We start from the raw sequence: 18,303 nt of genomic DNA, 5'->3' as shown, positions 1-18,303 counted from the left end.
GAACCACTGAGCTGCATCCTGAACCAAGAAAAGATTTTAATATTGGAAAGCACAAGGGTAAGAGATGTCCTAATGAGCAGCTGGTCTGTAAGTTAGAGGTGCTGTAGGACTTAGTGTACATGAAAATCAATATTTGTAAGCACCCTGGAAGAATTAATTATTTAGCAAAACACTGCGTGTGCCCCTCCCTCCCTTCACAATAACACTTTTTTACTGCTATTGTTGCAATTTAGAAAGTTCTACTGAGGGTGTAGGGGGGCTGTGTTCCAAATCGTCTACCCCGTCCCACAGATACTGAGAACCCAGTACCTCCATCTACTGAGTGCTCACTAGGCCTCTAGGACATTGTCACCACTGTAGCCAAACCACTATTAAGCGCTCATCCTGTGGCTTATGGCCAGGTATTCCATGCTCCTCATACCAGTCCAGTTGCACAATGACCCATGAGAGGGTGACGATTATTTTTCCATTTTACAGACAATGAGGCTGAAGCACAGGCATTTGCCTGAGATGGTGCAGCTAGAAAGTGGTAGAACTGGCATTAAAAAGTTAGTGTCTATAATTGAAGTGCCCACTGTGAATCATCACATCTGCAACATAATTATAAATCCATGGGCTGGGGTGGAAGCCAGGTGTAGGCCAGTGTTCTTCAGTCTTCATCTGACACAAGCCCGAGGGAAGGATGAAATGCTCTTAAGCTAGCTCTAGAACGACAAGGAGCCCCAGTGCAACTTCTTTTCTTTGAGATTCCCTCTCTCTTCCATTTTTGAAACTTAGTCTATGGGAATAAAGACAGTGATGACACTTTGTCTTTTGGATCAAGGTTTTTTGTTTTGTTTTGTTTTGTTTTTGTAGTGGGGATTGAACTCAGGGGCACTCGACCACTGAGCCACATCTCCAGCCCTTTTTTGTATTTTCTTTAGAGAAAGGGTCTCACTGAGTTGCTTAGCACCTCGATTTTGTTGAGACTGGCTTTGAACTGGTGATCCTCCTGTCTCAGCCTCCCGAGTCTCTGGGGATTACAGGTGTGGGCCACTGCATGCGGCAAGATTTTTTCTTTCTTTCTTTGTTGTTGTTGTTGTTTTTTCAGATTGTCAGTTTTTCACAAAGTATTCCCTAGAAAAATCACTCCCAAGCTTTTAAACATAACAGGTCCCTGTCTTTTAATTATCATGCTACATTTACACTGAATGGATTATGGCCTTTCCTATTCTGTTACCAACACTGAGCTTTCAGATCTCCAAAGAGATTCTTCAGTTCCAGTGCTTGGAAACTGTAGAACACATGTTTCCTTTTGGTAACTGTGGCCTTAAAAGCCACTTAAGAATTTCAAAACTGTACCTAGTACACAATTATCAGACTCAGTAAAATAGTCACCTTTTTAGAAAACTGTCTACAGTTCATATAATCCAAATTTCCCAGAAGAAAAAGAGATGTATATGCAACAAAGAAGCCAGTTGACCTTGTGGTCAGCAGCCCCTCTTCTGTGCTGGGTGACAGGGTGTGGTAATGCAACCTCAGTGTGGGACGTTTGCAAGGTGCTTGGCACAATTATTTGTTTACTAAGTCCTGCTAGTAGAAGAAAATGTAGGCAATAAATAAAACACAGTGTTTTAAGAAATATCTATGGCTCTAAGGGACTCTACTGGTATTATACCACCCAAGAAATACCAAGTATTCCAAGTGCCCCTGGAGCTGGCAGTGGGCAACTAGCTCTTCAGAGCTTTATGGTCCTTTCAATAGCTGCGAGAAACCCAGCGAGCTTTGGAGGAGCAGGGGTCTGTTCCTGCATCCCAGAGCTGCTAAGCTGAAGAGGTCTTGTCTGCTGTCACCATGTCTCTCCTGCTATTTTCCCCGGAAGCTCTTACTGTCTCCCGTTCATCCTTCTTGCTCAGTGTGTTCTTATTCAGGGTGTCATTATGGACATGGTAATATCTGGGGAAGCAACTAAGGAGGGCTTTTGGTTTGCTTTGTTTTGAAGTGTTGGGAGGGAATCCACGGTCTCATGTGAGTGCTCTACCACTGAGCCACATCCTTTGTCCCAGCCTGGACAGCCTGGAAAAAATTTTTTTTCTTTTTAAATTGTAGATGGACACAATACCTTTATTTTATTTATTTATTTTATGTGGTGCTGAGGATAGAACCCAGTGCCTCATACGAGTGCTCCACCACTGAACCCCAGCCCCAGCCCCACCCTGGAAATTCTTCATCAGGGTGCTTCATCCAGCTCATTTGTCTCTCCCCACACCTGTTTCCTTTTTCCTGACTTCCTTTCATTTAACACTACTACAACCCCAGTGAACTAAACTAGAAATTCTTCAGAAATCCTTCCAAATCCTTGGGTATAGGGAATTTTTAAAAGACACAGATGATAGAAGATCAATGAAGGAATTTCCCATTGCCCTCTGTCCGACCCCAGGATGAACTGATGGCTGTCATGGACACTCCCTGGCTTTCTTTCCTGTTCATCTTCCTTTTCAGACCCAAGTTCTTTTGGATTCTTGGATGGTTTAATTTTTGTCTCTTTACTACTGTGGTGCTGTCCCTCCCTTACCCCACTTCTACCGTAACCTTCGCAGTGTCTTCTGTATTGCCCTCAAGGGCTTCAGTGTCCATCAGGCTACACCATATCATTCATGCACCCATTCATTCATTCATTCATTCATTCATTCATTCTTCACTGAGCGCCATCTAGTGGTGCAGTGATGACCATCAACACTCTACTCCCAGCTGCCCTAGGTTCCTTGAATTTTCTCTCCTCCGAGGACTTTCACAAGTCGCTGCTACCTACCAGCACACCTTGTGAAGATCTGGCTTACAACTGGTCATCTTTGAGGTTCCTGCATTCCCAGATTTCTCTGGGGGAAATCGCAGTGGACGGTTGTGGCTGCTCACAGTGAACATGCCCTTTGCTCTCATCCCTTCTGCCTTGGAGTCCCTACTTTGATTTTTAGCCTGGGCCAATGGACCACCATTGCAATGACGGGCAATAGTCTTGACAGAATTTCCCCAGGACTACGTTGTCCATCCTCAACCCTAGGGACTTGACCATTTTCCTCTTCTCTGATCCCCAATTTCAGCCTATATGACTCTGGGGATTGGATCCACTTCAAGGTCCATCACCTGACCTCAGATGCACTCACAGATGCTGGGCAGTGCTTTGGCTTGTTACCAGGGGGCTGAAGGGGTGTTCACAGGCCCTGGTTCTAACACGGTTTTCCTTCCTCTCCACACATCTCTGCAGACACCACAGAGTATCCTCCATCTTCTCACCATTAAACTTCGAGATCAAAATTCCCTGCTTCCGTTTCTTTCAGCCCAGACTTTTGAACCTTTGTCCTTTGCCTTTGGGAACCACCCCTCAAAAACTTTAAAGGTCCTTAAAAATGTTCTAGTTATCAATTTGAAACCTTTGCTAGATTCTCATTCTTCTCTGTGCTGTGCTGGTCATGCTGCTGATCAAACCTTCCTGTGGAAACTATTCCCTTGGTTTCTGGTATGACTCTTGCTCTGTCAGTCGCCTCCTGCTTCTTATGTGATGGCTTCACTATAGGCTCTCTCCTAGGCCCTGTTCAACCATCTAGGAGCTAAAAATCATTGGGGAAATAAAAAATCCCATTCCTTAGCATAACACTCCTAAGATCCCTAACGACCTGGCCCCTTCTCCACTGCCCAACGCTCCAGCTACACTGAATTACCCAACCGCACCTGGGTCTCCTGGTTGGGCCTTTGCATTTTCTGCCTGGTAGACATTTCTCCCACAAGTCCTTGGCCTGCACAACACCTAGTAAGCTGTTTGGCGAGTTGCTCTTCCCGACTGGGTTATGCACCCTCTGTGGCCTTGGTTAGCATGGCATTGTAACATCATTCTCTTGTCTGCTTCTCCCATCAGAGTGCAGGCTGCTGGAAGGCAGGACCAGAGAATTGTTCCCTTTTATCATCTACCATGGTGGCTCACAGGATCGGTATTTAATGAAGGGAGCAACCACCCTGTGCTAACGAGATGACAGGAACTTCTAGGCCTGCATTTCCCCCAACACACTGTCCTTGTGCCAGGTTGTCATAATAGCTCAGCTCAAGGATAAATCCATTTATCTAGGGGATAAGGCAGGCAACTTTAAGTTCTTTTTGTTAATCTGGTACTTTGAAAAATTTTTAGGGAACAAGTATGGTTTTGGTTAAAAGGAAATGATCTATTTAAAAGAGCCTATCTTTTAAAAAAAGTCAAATATTTTCATATTTTATTACTTAAACCTCATTTGCTACAGATAAAAACCTAAATCAAACTACTTTAAGCAACAGGGGATTATCAATGAAGATTCTGGTATATCTGTGCATAGTGAAAAAGAGACAAGAGGGAGGGCTTTTTAAATCTTAGACCTAGGAACCTGATTGCCCTAAGACCCCTGTCTCTTCTTCCTTCTGTCTAGGCATAAAAAGAGGTGGCAGGGGACAGTTCCCAAGTTTTATCATATCTTCAGCGGTGCGGAGACAAAACTTTCTCCCTCATTTCCAATCCCAATTTCCAAAGAGCCAGCGCCTGCTTTGATCACCCAACAGGGGCCAGAGGGGACATCATGTTATACGGTATGATAAATCTCAGATTGGAGACCAGTCTTTAGAAATTGGGGTGTAGATACTGGGACACAGCAAACAATAGCAAACAAAATACTGTCTGAGCAAAAGCAAACGCTTTTACTCAGATCCTTCTCTTGCCCAGAAGTTTCTCCCATTATCAAAATGCTTCCCATCCTTCAAAGCTCAACCGTAATGCCTCTTCCTTTGTAAAACTTCACTGATCTCCACTCAACCAAAGTCGGGACTATTTCTTCTTTCCTCTGTTCTTTATTCTGTCTTATTTTGTAAGTTTCTATGGTTGCACACTAATAAGAGAAAAGTAGGATATAAAATTAACCCTGGATTTTAAAATCAGATCCTAAATGAAATTCTGATTCCCAAATAATGAGTTTGGAAAAGTTAGTCACCTTCTCAGTTATATTTATTTAAAAAAAAAAACAAAAATCCAGAGGCCTTGTTACAGTTGGGATCTTAATGTTCCCCCTACTAAGAGTTGATAAGAGTTGGTCCCCAGGCTGGTGCTTTCAGAAGGGGGTGCCATCTTGGAGGTGTGACCTCGTGAGTGTCTCTATGTCACTGGGGGTGTGCACTGGAAGGGGACAGTGGGGCTCCTTTCACTTCCACTTCCCCTTTGCTGCCTGGCCATGCGGTGAGCGCTCTTGCCATGATACATGCCTCTCCCCGGACCAGGGGCCCCAAACAAAGGGCCTGCCTGATCCTGGACTGCAACCTCCAAAACTGTGAGTCAGAACACAACTTTCCTCTTTGTCAACTGATTGTCTGAGGTATTTGTTGCAGTAACAGAAAGCTGACTAAGAGGAGTGGAGGTCAGAAGAGTCTCCCATACGTTCCTGTGAGGGTGAGAGACAGTGTTGGCAACCCCGTGCTCCTGCCTGCAGCCCTGCGGGCACCCAGCAATCGCTGTTTTCTTCCTTCCTTTTAAAAGCTCCTGGGTGACAAGATTTCCCACTGTGTTGATTAAATACTTTGAAGGTAGTTGGACCATCATCAAATGTTTGTTGAAACAAGTTCCTTTGAGTTGTCTTCCCAGCCAGATTTTTAACTTTCTCTTTTTAAAATATTTTTTTAGATGTGGATAGATCTTTATTTTATTCATTTATGTGGTGCTGAGAATTGAACCCAGTGTCTCACAGATGCTAGGCAAGTGCTCTACCACTGAGCACAACCCCAGCGGCCCCAGCCAGATTTAATGAGAGGGGTTCTAAGTGGTTTGCATGGATGGACCTAAATCTTCAGAACTCCATTTTGTAAACTCTTTGCCTCCATTTCACACCCGAGGAAGCAGGTGCAGAAAGATGGAGAAAATTGTTGGAGGTCAAATTCTATTAAAGCGAGGCTGTAGTTCTAGGGACTGCCATTTTGTGTGTGTGTGTGCCAGGGGATTGAACTCCTGAGCTTTGTCGCTGAGTTACAGTCCCAGTCCTTTTATTTTTAATTTTCAGACAGGATCTCACTAAGTTGCCTAGGCTGGCCTTGAACTTTTGATCCTCTTTCCTCAGTCTCCCAAGATGCTGGGATTGCAGGTGTGTGCCACTATGCCTGGCCTGGCAGCTATATTTCTAAGATATTTTTATACATATTTTTATTTGAATGATCCTCACCTCAATTTTGTGATAAGGATGTAACTATATTATCTCTGCTTAACAGATGAGGAAACAGGTTCCCAGAAGTGGCTCAGCAAAGATGGGCACGGGTTTGCTGTCACCCGGCTCTTCAGGCCAGGCTTTCTCTGCTTGTCCTCTGGTGATTTGGGAGACAACAATGAATAGAAATTCTTGTTTGGTCATAGTATGGGGATGTGGGGGCTGTTTTTTTCTTTTAAGCTGCTTTTAAAATGGGAAGAGAAAGAATCTTAAAATTTTAGGGCTGGTCCACCTCCAGGAAAGGAAGAAAATGTGAAGAAGAAAGAGTGGCATCTACCTAGTCAGGAAAGAATGTAAGCATCCACAAAATCTGTGTCCCTCATGGACAAAATCATTCTCTTTTTTTCCTTTGGGAGGAGGCTGGAGTCATCCCAAAGCCAAGAGAACTGCAAAAGTAGGAATTTTCTCCTGTTACTGTGAGTTCTCGCACCCCCTCCCCCCGCCGGCCCTCCATAACAGCCTCCGGTCACCCTTAGATTTATCTGAGGTTAGAAACCGGTTCTTTCGGTTGACTGAATGGCACCAATCAATAACTCTCGCTGCTGCATTTCTGCACATGGCAAGTTGTGCACATTTAGATTCTGCTATTTTCTCTCAATTTTTTGAGTTCTACCTGTTCTTTCTTTTCTGACTTACTGCTCTTTGCATGATTCCTCTTTATTAGTAATTTGGTTGATTTGTTTTAATTGGCAGAGGATATCTGAGAAAAAAAACTTTCAAAAGAATAGCAAATCTTACCCTAAAATCTAATATGTAAAGAATGGAAATCACCAATTTTTAATCAAAGTAAGCAATAATGACAGGTTTATTTAAAATTTCCAGTAGAGAAAACCCACTAGTTTTGGAATAAAAGTACTCAATGTACGAGAGCATAAGTGAATACAAAAGATAACAGAAGAAAATAAAACCAAACATAGTACAAAAAAATTAAAAAAGTTTGAAATGGATTTAAACAGGGATGTTCTTAAATCCTCCAAATATTTAACAGTTACTAGGTTTGGCAAACAATTCATTTTGAAAATTAAAGCCTATTTCTGTACTGTAAACTCCATAAAAACTGCTTATTAAATTCAAACACTCCATACAATTGGTATTGAAATACATAGGCAGTCAATTTCAGAATAGCAGGAATTATTCATTTGCTCTCACAGTAATATGAATTAACCAGCTGCATAATGCTTTTTTTGGGAGAGGATGAATAGAAGAAAGAAAAAAAAAAGATAAAATCTCTAAAAAATTGAAACACAGCAAAAATTCAGACATCAGTTTGTTTCTTTAAGGCAACAAACTGAATTTTTACAGTATATTCTACATCTGCCATTGTCATTTCCCCTTTCCCCCCACCCCTCAAATACTCCTAAATTCACTAGTCTAATCAATTCTTAACTTTCAAATATTCTGTACATATATATTTAGCAAAGAGCATATGCCTAACATTATTCTGACAGCAGTATGGTCAGCATACAATTTTAGAAAGATTACTATGTATATCATAAAGATTAATCTTTACTTAAAAACAAACAAACAAAAACCATGACTAAACAAATAGTTTTAAAAATTATGAAAACCCATGAAAAGAAGATTCAACATGGGCTCTAAACCTGATAAAAACACACTTCAGAATGACTAACCGTTAATGCTAAACTTCTGCCCAACGATGACCCTAAAGTGCCAAACACAAAAGAATCTCTTAGGATCATTTTTTTCTAATAGATAATTTGTCCCTGGCTTGGCCATCTCTTCTTTAACTATACACAGAGTCCTGCTAAAAGTCTGCATTTTAGTTGATTTTACAAGAGAATGTTACAATGTAAACTAGACAGGTTCTTGATATCAACAGTATGTTACCAAGGGTTTTTAAATTTCTGAATCCAACAGTTGGTCACAGAGGTCAAGTATTATCAAGGCTCCTTTGTCAGCTCTCCATCGGGTCTGACTCATCCATCCTTCAAGTACATGCAAGGCTCAATAGTTCTCAAGAGGCAGAAGCCTGAGGCCATTTAAGACACCGATGAAATAGGATTATGAGGTGAACCCATCTGGGTGAGAACTTTATCCAGCCACTGGAGGGGACCATGCAGATGTATCTCAATCCAGCAGGGGGTGCTAGTGACATCCTGGCGGTGGTATTCTGCTCCCCAGCCCTGGAAAAAACACAGCAGGGTCATTTGACTTGTTTAACTCAGTGCTCAACTTATTAAGTGAAAGGAGTTCACCTAATCAGGGGCTGACTGAAGCGACAGACTGTCCCCACGAGAAGATGCACACACGTACACACCATCTGGCCGGCAAGCTGTGGGAAATGGTGCTGGCTACCTGAAGTCCATCCACGGACTCCAGATTAAGGATTACTGGTCTTGGGGAATGAAAGTTTTAAAAGACATTATAAGGTTATCTTAATAAAGACACTTTGTAAGTTTCATTTTCATTTCCTATTCCATTCTAGTAGGAAGGTAATAGCAATTTTTTGGGGGGTGGAAGTGGGGGGTAATGGGGATTGAACTCAGGGGCACTCAACCACTGAGCCACATCCCCAGTCCTATTATGTATTTTACTTAGAGACAGGGTCTCACTGAGTTGAATTTCTTAGTACCTCACTTTTGCTGAGGCTGGCTTTGAACTCTTGATTCTCCTGCCTCAGCCTCCCTAGTGGCAGGGATTACAGGCATTCACCACTGCACCTGGCGGCCATAGCTATTATTAAATTCTCACTTTATCAATAATAAAATAAGAAAAAGCCTTCCTCAGACACTGACACCATTTCTTACCTGTCCACCTATCAACATAGACCTCTTGATCTTTCAAACTCTAAGCAAAACTGGCAGGCATGCTCGTAAGGATATCCCCAAAGTTATGACTGACACCTAGTCACTAAACATTTAATTATTCATTTGTATAAGAAGGCAGCTTGCCAGACAACTTTGAAATTACTGAATCAGGACTTGAAAGTCCACAGAAGATAAAGAGAAAAGCAATACTGCCGCTTCAGAGCTCACAAACTTGCTGGTGTGAGTGGATAACACAGCATGAAGTTCTGCTAGATCCCTGTTTCCTGAGGCGTACCCGAAAAGGCTGGGTTCCCCTCTGCTACCTGCCTATCCAGCAGTTTTGAGGAGTACATCTGAGTCTGAGGACTTTCAGGAGACCATACTAATATGTGAACTCTCTGTGCCTGAACTTGAACCTACATCAAAATACTGCTAAATGTAATGAGCTGGTTTGTCTCCATCAGACAGCAGGTTCTGAGAGGGCAGGGACAATATCCAGCACAGTTACTGGCACAAAGCAGAAGCTCTATAAAGAAGTATTCAACCGAATGGATCTGGATTTTAGATATGGGAGAGGTTGAGGTGCAAATAATTTATGAAATATATGCCTTACATGACCATTCTAAAATGGTCAACTTAAAAATGGTGCAAGATTGGCTATTAATGTTGGTTATATTAATGTTCCACAGCATTTCTCCAAGATGCTGAGTGGAAGAGGGTGAAGTGTCCAGTGACTGTGATAATAAAGAACAACAACAAAAAAAGAACAATCTGCAATGGTTTTGTTGCTAATATATGAGGATCCCTTACAATGTCAGCAAGAGCTTTTAGTAAGATTTGTGCATCCTCAACTCTCTAAATCCAGCTTTCCAGCTACGTCCATTACGTGGTGTGAACCCTTTGGTGCTGTGCACATTGTATGCTGTATTAATTACATGTGTGAGCCCACAGTCATCCTGAAGCTAGAGACTGTAGGTTGTTTTCATCTTTGTATTCCTTCTCTGGAATAGTGGTAGAATTCTGGCTGAAATCTGAAAAATTTAGAATGTATAGCTGTACATTATAAATACCTTCTATTAGTGTAGAAGGTTTTTTTCTTGTGTAAAAGTACATTATTACAATTGTAAAAGTGAAATAGTTAAAATTGATTGGGTAATTAATATGAAATGAATCAGAAGAGGCAGTTAATTGGGGTATTAGAGTCATAAATTCTTCCAGAGCGGTCCTTCAATAATAATAGACTCACAAGGGATTGTAGAATAATTACCACAGTCCCTGCTCCATCCACCTTCATTTTACAGGTAAGGAACATGAGGCCCAGAGAAGAGTCCCTGCACCTTAGTCACACAGTTACAATGGCAGCTAGAGGTCAAGTAGGGTGGCACACACTTGTAATCTCAGCAAGTTGGGAAGCTGAGGCAGGAGGATCACAAGTTTAGGGCCAGCCTTAGCAACTTAGCAAGAGCCCATCTCAAAATTTAAAAAAAAAAGGGGTGCTGGGGAGATAGCTCAGTTGGTAGAGTGTTTGATCTCCAGCGCTGAAAAAAAAAAAAAAAAGTCAAAGGCAGCTAGAAGGAGAACCTGTATCCCTTCACTTGAGAGCTGTTCTTTGCTCCAAAACAATAAAAAGAAACAAACAAAAACGGCAAGACCCTGTCCTTATTTTAAAAATCACCTGAGCCAAAATGCCAAGTCAAAAATTTAAACAGTGAATGTTAAAAATGAACCAAAAAGGTCTTTGTAGTCTTAAATATACATGACCTATAGGTCAACCTCTGAGAAGTGTAAAAAGAAACAAACAAACCCCCCTTTTAATATTAAAGAGGTACCAAGCTTGGGTTGCAAAGACCCACTGAACTGTATTTTGAGAAAGCATATTGAAAGTCTGCTAAGATGACTCAAGGTAGGAAAAAATGATATTTGGGAAAATATATGTTTCATGTAAAGGATGATGAACAAAGTAAGGTTCCAAAATTATCCTCAGTAATAAATGCATTACAAAACCGGTTTAACAACTAGCTAGGTGAAGAGACAACACAGAGGGTGACTGCCTCACCCCAGTCTGTAATTAGTTTGTTTCTCAGAGTGACATGGAATAAATGTTTGTCTTTGAGAATTCAGAGACAAGTCAGTCAGTTTCTAGAATAAGTCACGAACTCATGAAATCTAATCAGAAATTTGATTTTTTTTTTTTTACACATTTCCATGGCATCTTAAAAACTTTCATTTCTCAGAGGCAGAAGATGAGGCAGCAGACTAACCAGTTATTACAAGCATGTCTTTAATCTTCTCCTCGAATTTATAATACACACTCAAAGCTAAGGTATCTATCTTTGAGCAAGAGCCTAACTAAACTTTGAACTATATGAAAAGTACAAGGTAGACTAGAACCACTAAAACAAAAAAAAACCTGGCCAATCAAAAATGATTTCCAGCGTGACGAACTCTTTATTTTTACAAAAAGATCACATGCTTATTATTGAACCAAAAGTAACAAGTGTTACTATCATTAAAGTACTAAAATAATCATAAAAGTACTAAGAAGGAAAGATGGACATATGTATTCAATGGCTCTTATAAGACAACCACATATTTAAATGATATGATTAAATTATAATATATTCTAATGACATTAAAGTAACTAAAATAGTACTATCGGTATAAGTCAAATAGCAGTAGCTATTTGACTTTTAACACAAGCACTCCTAGGTCCCAATGATATTTTCTTAGAAATTCACATTCCGGTTAAGGTTTCAAAATCCCTAGATCAGTAAGCCCGCTATGACTGACACGTATCAGGAGGGAAGACACATGAGACACTGCCACGAGGCACAGCAAGATGTCACCCCCAACCTGGAGCAACCCCAGCTCACTCACCTTCACAAAGCTCATGCGTATAGTACACATTTTTGTGAGCTCGTAAACGGTCTCGAAACCGTGGTTCACAGACTGTGCCAACAGCTGAGCAAATTCCTGGTTGTTAAAAATTTTCAAGCTGCACCCACTAGGGATCTTGCAGACAGTCGTGGGGTGGAATCCGTGATGGTAGTTGCAGTTCCGACTTTGCACGAAGATACTACTGTCGCTGAGGCATTCGGCATACACCTCCCCTCCAACATAGTAAAGATGCACTCCTGTGGGAGGACAGACCATTGAGTTACCGCCATCTTTTCACAGCTGAGAGGCACATGTGCAACCTGGACCTAAAAGTGTACACTGATATGGATTTCAACTTTGGCAACACAGGCAGATATTCTCTAAGTCTGGTGCAACTGATAACATCTTAGTTAATACAATGTTCACGTGTCAATAAGCACAGTGAGGCGGTTTCTAGGAAATAGAACAAGTATAAAAATATAATGAAGTATAAAAATTTCATTTTGGATTTTTTTTTTTTTTTTTGGGTACTGGGGATTGAATCCAAGCTGCTTTATTATTGAGCCAAGTCCTCAGTCTACCCCACTCCTGTCCTTTTTTTTTTTTTTTTAATTTTGAGATGGGGTCTCATTAAGTGGCATAGGGCCTGGCTAAGTTGCTGAAGCTGGCCTTGAACTTGCAATCTTCATGCTTCAGGGTCCCGAGTCACTGGGGTGGACAGGCAGGTGCCACTGTACACAGTTCCTTTTGATAAGTCATTAATGCCTTAGTTGGCCATGGCTGAACATGTATTCTCACTCTAAAAATATAGTACAATAAAACTTGGGCTCTGTTGTGGTATCTTCTAGGTATTCACCATGTGTCTCTTGCATTTATCTTGCAGCAGAGTACAGAGAAGGGAGATCAAGAAAAGTAGGACTAGAAAACGAGTGGTAGAAGGAGCATTGCTGACAGCTGAGATACAAGGTCTAGTAAAAAAATTTAAAAAAAAAAATGTCATCCTGTGTGAAATAATAGCTCACCAAACTGCCACAAACTTCTTCCAACTGCTGCAAACTTCTTCCTGTGAGACCCAGAGTAGTAGAAGTGTAGGAAATTGACACTACTCAGTCTTTAAAAGAAGGAATAGGGGGAAAAGGGTCCCCCGGACAAAGTCCCATGCCATTAAGGGAGATTACACAAGCCACCCAGCAGTCACAGCCTGTGTGGCTTTGAACAATCCATCTTTCAGGTAGCTGCACGGCTTAGTCACTGCTAATGTGACTGTCCCATCCGAAATATTAAGTGTTGTGTTTACATGTACACTCAACGCAGAAGACTTCTGTAACAAAGAGCTGCTGAGGCGGAAGCCCATCTTTCATCTGATGTACTAAAAACTTCAGAGAAAGACTTTCATGCCTGATGAGAAAAATAATAAATTTCATCTTGTAAAATTTAGAAAGTAAACACAAAATATAAGCAGAAAATGTCACTTCATTAGCGACAGAGGATATAATTGTTAATAGTCTGAAACACCATATTCAGTTTTGGGTATCGTTAAGCTTTCTTTGCAAACATTTAAAGTACCTGCATGACTGTATGGATCTAAACATTTATTTTACAGTTCTCCCATTAGCAGACGGTTGTGTTGGTGCTGATTTTCTGCTGCTGTAACAATGCCATGATAAATGTCTCTGGGCGATTTTTAATAATATCCTTAGGAGAGATTCCTGGAAGTTAAAGCACTGGATCGAAGGCTTTGACTCACTTTGCCAAACGACTTTCCAGAATGCTTGGATCAATTTACACCCTCACCAGCAGTGTGTAAGTGCCTTCCTCATTTGACCCACGCAGAACTGAATCTGAGTTTAAACAAAAGCAAAAATTTTCTAATGTACTGCTGAAAAATAGTGTAACTGTTTTAATCTGTGTGTGAGGTTGGATATGTCGCTGAGTCCATTCACCCTCTGCGTTTCTCCCCTGAACTCACTGTCCATGTCCTTACCTATTTATCCTACTGTGGTTCTAGCTTTCTTATTATTTTTTTGTGAGCTGTGCATATAGAGGTAGAATATAAATAATTTATATCTTATTTCCCTGTTAGTTCTTTGTTTTTTAATTGGGTTCATGATATATTTTTTAACCTAAAGAAGTTTGAAATCCTTTTCAAATCTCTTAGGTTGCTTTTTTTATGCTTAGAAAATTTTTTTATCTCTTTGATCAAATACATTTTCTTCTAGTTTTTTATTATTTGCCTTTGAAACAATATTCAATAATCCATTTGCATATATGGTATGAGGTCGAGACCCTCCCCACTTCCCACAGCTGACTGTGTAATTGAGGACTGCTAGAAGATTCTCCTGATTAGTTACGCTTCTTAACAAACTTAAATTTTTATACAGCCTGAGTTTATTCTCCTGTTTAGTTTATGACTTACATATTGTTTGGTAACATTTTATTAACCCCGATGTCAACAATTTTTTATTTTCCATTAAATCTTTTAGCTACTCTCATATTTTATACTTCCAGGTAGTAATCAGAATGCTTTATTCAAATCTCAGAAAAACATCACATTATAGTTTAGTTTGCTTTAAACTACAAATTAAGGTAGGAAGAGCAAATATCCTAAAATGCTTCCACAATATTAAGTCCCTTTAAGGAACACAGACTGCCTGTTTATTCGAATTTTCTTTCTCGCTCTGTAAAGTTATATAATATTATTCTCTACAGTTCAGATTATTTTCAAGAAATTTATTTTTTCTGTATCTAGTAGGACTGGGAGTTTTCCGTCCCTTACACTTTCTAACTGGATATTACCAGATTAAGGGAAATAAACAATAAAAAAAAAATAGGCTCTCCAGGGGCTTCTAGGTAAACAGTTTCATGTGAACAGACACAGCTCACCCATGATACAGGCGCAGGTGAGGGAGAAGGCTAGTGTGCTTCTGGCGGGACTATGAATTTAGGCTTTCTGGAAATCATTTGACAAGATACATCAAGAGCTTTTGGCCTACCCATTACTTCAAGAATGTATCTCATGAATGTTATCTAAATCAATCATATCATCTGCAAATCATGATAATCTTGGTTTACTTCCATCATCTGAAATTCTGAGCACACTACTCAGGGCTTCTGGAAGAACTTTAAGTAATGACATTCCCAGAATCCTTATTTTCTTCCTAATTTTCTAAGAGGAAATTGTACAATGGCTTTTTACTACTTTGGGGGACTAGTCACCTTAGAATTTAATGAATATTAAATCCTTCCATCCCAAATGCAGAATGTGTTTATAGAAAATTACAAGGGTTTACAGACCATACACAGTTATCTATGGATGTTATGAATTTAGCTTCTAGCATTTCATCATTAAAAATGTTTAGTTTTTTCCCCCCTTTTAATCATATTAAGGAGATATTTATCAGTTTCTATTTAAGGACTTCTGGGTTCCCCTGCCTCTAGAATGTTAAAACTTTGTCTTAAATGCCTTTCAAATATCCATTGCATAATCTTTCTATCTGATCTACTGTTTTAAATTTCATAGATCATTCTTTTTACACATTTTAACTCTGAAAATAATTTCAAATTTATATTAAAGTCTGAAAAAGATCAAAAAGATAATAAGGAGCAACCACATAACCATCACCCAGAGTAACCGATTGTGACAATCTGCTTCATTTCCTTTATCGTTTGCACTCTCCCTCTCCACCATCCTCCCTGCCCCACCACACAATGACACAGGACTGCTTTAGATATAGGCAGATGGAGAGATGACAGATATCTTCACATGTACATAATGTCTTTCTGAACTATTGCATCATGATCCTTTACCCTTAAGTACTTAAAAGTATGTATTTCCCAAGCAAGACAGCTTCACCAATTGTTAGCAATGCCAGTAAATTTAACATTGATATGATACTTTCATCTACCATTCTTATTCCAGTTTTGTCTGCTGTTCTCAATACCGTCATTTATAATAATTTCCCCCTGCCAGTACAGGATCCTGTCTGCCATCAGGTGTTATACACAGTGGCCATGTCTTTTAACTTCTTTTAATCTGGATCATTTCTACACTTGTTCCCTCCTCCCCCACAAATATTTTGGGAGAATAAAGTCACTCCTTACTCTCTTAAATATAGAATGCTCATCATTTGGGGGTTCCCTGATGTTCCTGCAGAATGGGCCACTGGAATCCTGCACTGGCGATTGCTATGGCCTTGTCAGGGTATCACATTTGGAGGTATGTGGAGGTATCTGTTGTCTTTACTGCTGATGACAATTTTGATTCCCCACTCAAGATGGGGGATCAATTATGTAATTATAAATACAAGTTATATAGTTTTTCCACTGTGTAATTACTGCCTTCTAGTGTCCTTTGTGACTAGTAGGTTGTTTGTGGGGAGACACTTGAAAGATCATGCAAATATCCTGATTCTCATAAAAAATTCTCTTTGTATTTAGCCTTCATTGAGGATTCTTGCTTGATCCTCACTAGGATGCTTGCAAATTGCTATTTCTCCAACTTTAGCTCTCTATACCAAAGAGCCTTCCTAATTCACTAGTTCATCTATTTATTATTGGCAAGAACATATGTCAGTATTGTTTTTAGGTGGTTTAAAATTCCCTAGTGTACCTAATTATGTTGCCCCCAGGTATCTGTTGGTTCTGAATTTACAGGCTGAAAAATATATATATTTTTTAAAACTGTGCCTATACTGAACATGTACAGACTTTCCTTTCTTGTTATGATTTCTTGAACAACCAGCATAACAGCTACTTACACAGCATTATGTTGCATTTGATTTAAAGTATACAGGAGGATTGTGTAGGTTACAAATACTACACCAACCTATACAAGATAATTGAGCACCTATGGGCTTTAGTACCTTCGAGGATCCTGAACAAGATATAGCAAGGGGCGACTGCATTTGGGGCTCACCCTGAGAGCTGTGCAGTAGAAGCCCCTTCAAACTGACTCCTGTGATGCGCCCCATAAGCATTCTTTAGTTTCTGCCATAATGAGATGCTTGAGGCTCATTGTATCTGGCTGGGAGCTGACCATTTCTCCAAGGAGCCCCAGTTTTTTGGGAAATGGCATTAAAGGTTACAGTTGGGGCCAGAGATGCACTTGTTGCTACTTGATGTCTATTTCCTGGCCCTTCCAGTCACACACATCAGAAAGCACATGTGTGTAGACACATATCCACAGATTTCCAAATGAATGAGAACATAAATACATGAGTGTGTGTCCATGTTCATATTATTAAGGTTATGATATGTGTGTCCCTCATTCCACAGTGAAAACCAGGCCCCCTAATAGCCACATATCATTAGTCATTCGCTTAATCTTATCATACATCTAAAAGTTACAGAACTGTCTCACTCATATCACCACTAAATAATTGAATCTTTTAAAATAAAAAGGCATTTTACTCTATAGCAAAACAAGATAGCACAGTGCCCTAAAACAGCATATCATGATTTTGGCTAATTCATGTCAACAGAATGGCAGTCAGGAGACCACACAGTCTTTAAATGCAAGAACTTCCAGGTAATACAGATTTTAAAAATATTTTCAAATTGCAGCACCTGAACATGACCTGGTGTTTGCTACGGGAATGAACGACCAAGTCTCCTCCGGGAGAACGGAGAACAGTGATAGGAAAGATAAACATCTGCAGGGCTCAAGCGAAGACTCACCTTTTCCAATGTGCCGCCTGGTGTTTTCAATAGTGGAATTCCGGTTAACATTGGAGAGCAGCCCAAGGCAGAAACGGTTCTTATTGTTGGAAGGATCAGTGAAACCGTCCACCAACACACTTGTGGAGGAGGCATGGAACGCTTCGCCCACACGATTGTTGAGCTCATAGTAGACAATGGAGCACCAGTGTTTTGGTTCCTCATAAGCAACTGCCTGAACATCTGTAAAACAGAAAAGGTTCCATCAACCCAAGTTTGTGCCTTGGGCTCTCAAAAACTGAAACTGCATCAGAAACCTGGCTCGGGATCGTGGAAGAGCGACTGTGGTCCTACTGCAGGAAGGTATTCCCTGAGGTCTAAAGCAGGTACTTCTTAGTTAGTGTGATGTTCTCCTTTAAAAGGAAAACACATTTCCTCCAATTACTATCAGAAAGAAAGCCTAGCACCAGCATTTGCTGAATACTAACAATATGCTACTTGCTCTTTAATATGCAGAAATGGAAATCATCCCACCACTGGCCCCTGGTTCCCCATCTAAAGAAGTGCAACAAGAGGCCAGTGAAAAAACAAGGAGGCAGGAATAGCAGAGGCCCGGAGACATGCCAAGAGTGCCGCATACAAAGGGCTCACTTTTGGCAAAGCCTTGGGTACCTATGCTTTGTCAAAGCAATGAAAATCAGTTTTTAATTATTGATAAGAAGTGACTTTATTTCGTATTAAGTTGCCAATTATGATCACAG

The 18,303-nt window shown here is 40.4% G+C and overlaps 1 protein-coding gene across 2 annotated transcripts in view; it reads right to left on the bottom strand.

The window, feature by feature from the left end:
- Positions 1-7,027: 7,027 nt before the first annotated feature.
- Smad1 (SMAD family member 1) overlaps positions 7,028-18,303 on the bottom strand; it is a 72,465-nt gene continuing 61,189 nt past the window's right edge. For both annotated transcript variants that reach the window (XM_047566539.1, XM_047566537.1), the window contains exons 5-7: positions 17,564-17,785; positions 11,888-12,144; positions 7,028-8,386 (exon numbers count right to left, since the gene is read on the bottom strand). In XM_047566539.1, the coding sequence (XP_047422495.1) occupies positions 8,243-8,386; positions 11,888-12,144; positions 17,564-17,785 (623 nt within the window). In that variant the 3' untranslated portion in view covers positions 7,028-8,242. The remainder of the gene's footprint in view (positions 8,387-11,887; positions 12,145-17,563; positions 17,786-18,303) is intronic.

The sequence above is a fragment of the Sciurus carolinensis genome, chromosome 10, assembly GCF_902686445.1.
Source record: "Sciurus carolinensis chromosome 10, mSciCar1.2, whole genome shotgun sequence".
Lineage (NCBI taxonomy): Eukaryota > Metazoa > Chordata > Mammalia > Rodentia > Sciuridae > Sciurus > Sciurus carolinensis.
This window is presented reverse-complemented; position numbering and strand designations above follow the sequence as displayed.